This window comes from Eurytemora carolleeae, unplaced genomic scaffold (genome assembly GCF_000591075.1).
Source record: "Eurytemora carolleeae unplaced genomic scaffold, Eaff_2.0 scaffold102, whole genome shotgun sequence".
NCBI lineage: Eukaryota > Metazoa > Arthropoda > Copepoda > Calanoida > Temoridae > Eurytemora > Eurytemora carolleeae.
This window is the reverse complement of record NW_019396136.1, coordinates 224,215-230,803: the sequence shown is the minus strand read 5'-3', so window position 1 is coordinate 230,803 and position 6,589 is coordinate 224,215. Positions and strand designations below refer to the sequence as shown.

General features: G+C 30.8%; 1 protein-coding gene across 1 annotated transcript in view; it reads right to left on the bottom strand.

Annotated features, from left to right (window-relative positions):
• Positions 1 to 6,589, bottom strand: part of LOC111696000 (tRNA (adenine(58)-N(1))-methyltransferase catalytic subunit TRMT61A) — a 7,606-nt gene that overhangs the window by 402 nt on the left and 615 nt on the right. Inside the window, exons 3-10 of the mRNA XM_023465508.1 lie at positions 6,549 to 6,560; positions 5,736 to 5,811; positions 4,844 to 4,918; positions 3,781 to 3,906; positions 3,426 to 3,531; positions 2,126 to 2,241; positions 1,431 to 1,515; positions 642 to 735 (exon numbers count right to left, since the gene is read on the bottom strand). Coding sequence (XP_023321276.1) covers positions 642 to 735; positions 1,431 to 1,515; positions 2,126 to 2,241; positions 3,426 to 3,531; positions 3,781 to 3,906; positions 4,844 to 4,918; positions 5,736 to 5,811; positions 6,549 to 6,560 — 690 coding nt within the window. The remainder of the gene's footprint in view (positions 1 to 641; positions 736 to 1,430; positions 1,516 to 2,125; positions 2,242 to 3,425; positions 3,532 to 3,780; positions 3,907 to 4,843; positions 4,919 to 5,735; positions 5,812 to 6,548; positions 6,561 to 6,589) is intronic.

Sequence of the window (6,589 nt, the reverse complement as noted above, 5' to 3'; positions counted from 1 at the left end):
GGTGTGTGTAAACCTTAAAGTAGAGTTGGGTGCCAGCTTCACTCAACGAAAAATCAAATTTGAAATGTTTAGGGTTGTGTGTAAACCTTAAAGTAGAGTTGGGTGCCAGCTACACTCAAAGAAAAATCAAATTTTTATCTAAAAAAGTTTGCTGGAGTACCGGAGCCCAAAGTATCATTCTTCAAATTTTTATCTAATAAAGTTTGCTGGAGTACCGGAGCCAAAGTATCATTCTTCAAATTTTTATCTAAAAAAGTTTGCTGGAGTACCGGAGCCCAAAGTATCATTCTTCAAATTTTTATCTAACAAAGTTTGCTGGAGTACCGGAGCCAAAGTATCATTCTTCAAATTTTTATCTAACAAAGTTCGCTGGAGTACCGGAGCCCAAAGTATCATTCTTCAAATTTTGTTGAATGAAATTTATCATTCATAAAATTTGAAGAATGATGGTACTAAGTTGAATTTGGCTCTGGTAACAAAATTTGTCTGATGAAAATTTGACATTTGAAAGCAAAACTGCAATAGAATTTGACGTTTATTGTATTGATATGGCCCCTTAAGACCATGAACCATATGTTGATCTCAGTTAAAAAAAACCATTTTAAAAAAAATGGCCACACATTTTTTTTAATCAATGATACCTGTCACAAACTTTGTTTCCAACTCTGAATGCCTGTTCGAGGTTTCACGTTCAAATCTTCTCTTTTTGGTACTGCTCTTCCCGTTCTCTTCAATCTTTAAAGGATCGTCAAATTAAAGAGATCGTCAATTAAAAAGCTCGTCATGTTAAATTAAAGGAACCGTTAAATTAAAGGGATTATAAAATTAAAGGAACCGTTAAATTAAAGGGATTATAAAATTAAATGAACCGTTAAATTAAAGGGATTATAAAATTAAAGGAACCGTTAAATTAAAGGGATTATAAAATTAAAGGAACCGTTAAATTAAAGGGATTATAAAATTAAAGGAACCGTTAAATTAAAGGGATTATAAAATCAAAGGAACCGTTAAATTAAAGGGATTATAAAATTAAAGGAACCGTTAAATTAAAGGGATCATCAAATTAAAGGAACCGTTAAATTAAAGGGATCATCAAATTAAAGAAACCGTTAAATTAAAGGGATCATCAAATTAAAGGAACCGTTATATTAAAGGGATCATCAAATTAAAGAAACCGTTAAATTAAAGGGATCATCAAATTAAAGGAACCGTTAAATTAAAGGGATCATCAAATTAAAGAAACCGTTAAATTAAAGGGATCATCAAATTAAAGGAACCGTTAAATTAAAGGGATCATTGAATTAAAGGGATCGTTAAATTAAAGGGATCATCGAATTAAAGGAACTTGTTAATTACAAAGTAAATACATGGGATTTTAAGCTTTATGGGGAAAAAGGGGCATTGCAGATTTAGCTGATCTATTATCTAACCTCTGGAGTGGACTCAGTGTTTGTCTGGAGAGGATCAAACTCTGGATCAAAGACAGGGAGATGAATTCTTCGAACCTGGAACTCTCTAGAACAGTATATTAAAGAGACTGTTTATGTTATTTAAAGATTCACAACATTTTATTGAAAATATTTTAGTTTACATTATTAAAATGTACAGCTTGCAGTCAAAGCGAGTTTTGGATTTCTACTATTATGAAAATATTTATTGAAAGGAACTTTAAACTCATAATTTTTCTAAAAAACACTTTATAATACACTGTAACCCAAGTAGACAAGAGTTAAGAATAATAATGATAATAATGATAATGATGATAATGATGATAATAATGATAATAATGATAATAATGATAAAAATGATAAAAATGATAAAAATGATAAAAATGATAAAAATGATAAAAATGATAATAATGATAATAATGATAAAAATGATAAAAATGATAAAAATGATAAAAATGATAAAAATGATAAAAATGATAAAAATGATAAAAATGATAAAAAATGATGATAATAATAATAATAATAATAATAATAATAATAATAATAATAATGATAATAATGATAATAATCATAAAAAATGATATTAATGGTAATAATGATAATAATGATGTTTTCTATTGCATTATTAAAAATGTTTTAAATGATGGAGTTTCTTGAAATTATTTGGTTTAATTTACCTAAGAAGACACTCTATAGTTGAGATCTCTGTAAATCCGTGAGATTTTAACGCTTCACAAGTCTGCTGAACCTGCTCTATACAAGGGGAGAAGGAGCACAGACGACCTCCACTCAACTTTAAATATTATTCAATCAATTTATAACAAATAATAAATAAAAATCAAAAATAAACAGAAAACAGCAGTGAAAAGAGTTTTAATACGGAAAAACTATTTATTTCATGAAAAAGGGTTGAAGAAAATTAATTGTCCTTAATTAACTAAAACCAATTTGAATTCCAAAAGTTAATAGACGCGTTGTTTAGGTTAAGTGTATTGCAGAAATATAAACAAACTTGAGCATCATCTTAGCTTTGTCCTCTCCGAAACTGAAGTACACAATCTTTTTTAACTAAGCTTTAAAGAGAGTGTATACGTTTTATTGAGAGGTATGTTCAATTCACCATAACTGTACCCTTTAACAACAACGGAAACGACGTCACATTGTTCCCGGAAGTACTTCTCAGCAAGAAAAATAAAGATACATCCTTCGTTCAGGTTTAAAGGGTTCCATGTGAATCAGCGATGCCAGAGTCTAATAAGAATTTCTAAACTTCCATTCAGTGCTTAGGATCCATTTAATTTTGATGCGGATCCGGATCCTGGATCCGCTTTTCAAAAAAATGGATCCAGTGGCCGAATTTAAAGAATTTGAGCGGCGGTTTAAATTAAAGCCGCGGCTTAAATATGGTTGGTTCCACTTAAAATTGTATCAAATATTTCAAGATTTAAGCCAGCGCTGAATTTAAACCGGGTTTTGGCAGATTTAAACCGTGGCTCAAATTCTCTAAATTCCATCTCAGGTCATTGATCAAAAATTTTTTTTATTTTAGTTCAAATATCTTTTCATACCTAAAAAAAATGTTAAACATTTTAACATTTTTTTTAATACTTTTTTTCTACTAGTTTGCACAAAATGATAATGATTTTTTTTACTTTATTGGATGAAAAAGAAACAGGTCTAATTCATATTAGCTTTTAGTAGAAGGAGGGCGTTTGGAATATCTGCCTTCAGGCAACTCCTTAGGTCTGATTTGAATATCTTCAGGGCAGAGAACAGTCTCTTTATATACGCTAACGCTAACGCTAACGCTAACGCTAACGCTAACGCTAACGCTAACGCTAACGCTAACGCTAACGCTAACGCTAACGCTAACGCTAACGCTTTAGACCTGTCCACAGATCAACAGGAAACCATTCGGCCTTGGGCTTTGGGGAGGCCTCGCAGGCCAGACATTTTATCGCCTCCCTGATATCCTACCTTTAATGATTTTTTAGCGTGAGGAATACAGGACCAGGGACGGGGCAGGTCGAGGAAAACTGCATTAGCTGTATTCTCAAGATCAAATCCATTCTCACAAACATCTCTGCAAATGATTTAACATTATACATTGACACAGGGAACAGAAAATTAAAAATCAGAAATCTGTGTTATGAATATAATCTCTCAAAAAAATTAAATGTGAAAAAAAAGATTGGTCATGCTTTAACAGTTAAAAAGTGCGACTTATTAAAGTCAAAAAGTGTTTATGTTTAAATCAAACAACGTATGAATGAATACATTAATGAATACATTATGTGAATGAATTAATAAATGAATAAATAAGTAAAGACACCTATGGTAGCATGTTACAAGGTGGTCCACCCCATGCTCCTTAAACTCCTCTCTGGCCTTCTCCACTCTCTGCTGGTGGAAGTCAAATGTGTGAAGGTGGCCTCCAGGACCAATTGTTCGAATTAAACTAAACAACGAATAAAACCTCTAATTTTTAAAGCGTTATTTCTGCAGAATTGTGAAACAAAGCAGATAATTAGCGAAAACTGAATTACTTTTTGGGTAAAATAATGATAATAAAATAATATCGATCAATCCTACAATCCTCAGAAAAAGTATAAAATGGGGGAAAACATGTCATTTCATATTTCAAAATTTCATTCCCCCGACCCCTTTTGTAACTCATCCAAGCGATTATTCCATGAATATGAGTAAAAACTAATTGACAATGTCTTTGTGTTTTCTTTTAATTAGTATCACAGCCAAGTCTTTGCCACAAACTCTGATTTCCTAATCCCTAGATCTTTACAACCCAATACCTTAGTTCTTAGTTTTTTCAAACCATGAATTGTGTTAGATAAAAAATCTACGTTTGAAATATTAAAGGTTTACACCATTAGGTTGCAAAGATTAGGTATAAGAGAATTCGAAAATCATTTTCAGTGTTTTAATACAAAAGACAACAATCAATCCACATTTTTTCTCAATTTATAATGTTTTTTAAAACTGGGGGAAAGTTCACTGAGAAAGTAATAAAAATAAAATGTTTTTTTTTTACCCGCATGATCCCCGTTAAAAAAATACAACATGGAGACCTTTAAAAAAACACATTAACAGGGAGGTAAACTGTACCCAGACTAAATAGTAAACAATGTGTTGTTCTTGATAAAAACGCAATTTACAAGAAACTGAGGCCAAATTTTAAGAATTTGAGCCACGGCTTTTGGAGACGCAGCTCAAATATGGTTGGTTCCACTTAAAATTGTATTCAATGTTTCAAGATTTAAGCCTGAGTTCAAGTTAAAACGGTTCTGGCGGATTTGAAATCGGCTTAAATTCATTTAATTAGGACTTTGACTGATTTGAATTTTTACAAAAAAATGTTCCCACAAACTATAGTTTACATTTTATGTGTACCTGGTTTTAACTCTAGCTGTAGAATAATCATGGCTATATCAGTTGCGTACAGAATCTGAGTTCTAAAAACAATGTCTTTAAAAGAAAGGAAAATAACTTTGGATCAATTTTCTTTATGAACTTAAAGGGACCATACAAGCATTGTGTGATCAAACAAACAAACAAACAAACAAACAAACAAACAAACAAACAAACAAACATCCCATCATTCTTCATTCCGTAGATGTATGAATTAGATATAAATTTTTTAAACTTTAAATACTGACTATTTTTCATTAGGATATCCCTACAAAAGTAACTTGTGTATTTCTACTCAGAAAAAACATTTAGAAATGATCAGATGTAAACACTTTTAAACCTAGAAATGTTACAATATCTTCCATATTATTGATAAGATAGGATATTCGGGCATTGCAATCTTTGAATAAAGGGTCACTTAGAGAGTATACTGGTCATGTGATTCAGTCAAGAGACACGTAACCCCTATTAACAATAAAATAATAATTGTAGAAACCATTAGTTACAATTAGGTTTCTCTGGGATATCTTCGTTTTCAGATTGGTTGCATCAAATCAAATCAAGTAAGTTTAAATCTGAAAGGGAACCCAATGTGGAACCCCCAGACTGCATATTTGCTGAATATGATCTGATTAAACATACTATTTCTATACAAAATTGTATATATATATATGAATTTTCGTATAAATTTAATACAGTTTTCAATCAATTTCTCGAGACAGGAACATCAGATATAACTTTCATGGGTCGCGATCAAGAGCTTAAGTGATTAGCTTTCAGCCTATACCCCCTATCATTTTTCCTTTATAGTCCCTTTAAAGATTGCGCAAACAGTCCCTTTAAGGTATATCTTGTACTAACCTATGTGGTAGGGATTTAGTCCATAGTTCAGGAGTAGGATGAAGAATATGAGCGTATCCTTTACTAAGTGTCACCTAAAGGAAGTATTTTAAAATATATCAGTTCAAAATATTTAAAAAGATTTTTTAAAGTGCAAAACAGTTTACTTTTGTGCTAAATAGTTTTAGTTACGCTGGTGCCGAACAGATTTGCCTTGGTGTCAAAATAATTTACGTTTAAAGCAAAATAATTTACGTTTAAATCAAAATAATTTACGTTTAAATCAAAATAATCTACGTTTAAAGCAAAATAATTTACGTTTAAATCAAAATAATCTACGTTTAAAGCAAAATAATTTACGTTTAAATCAAAATAATTTACGTTTAAAGCAAAATAAATTTCGTTTGTTGAACAAAGGTGTATCCAATTTATCTTAGTCTTCTGGAAAAATATATTTTCTACTTTGTGCTGAGTTGAAAACTTTAGAATGAGATCTCCTTAATACCGATTACTTAATCTGAGTATCCAATGGACACACTTTTGATTTTCTTCTTAAACTGTTCTTTCTTGGATATAGTAGAGAAAAATCAAAAGCCGATTTTTCTAATTGAGAAAGTCCCTCCCGTTTCAGAATATAGTGGTGCGCAAAATTTCAAATTTATCGGATTAATATACGCGACTCTGATTGGTTGATATTTATACACTGTTAAGGAAATAAGATTAGGTTAGTCTCGATATGAAGAAACAGAGAGGATTAAGCATAAATCTCGATATCCACTATTCTAAAGTTTTCAGCTCTGAACTATTTACCCGAATGTCAAATTACTTATCTCTTTGTGCCAAATTATTTACCTTTGAACCAAATTATTTACCTT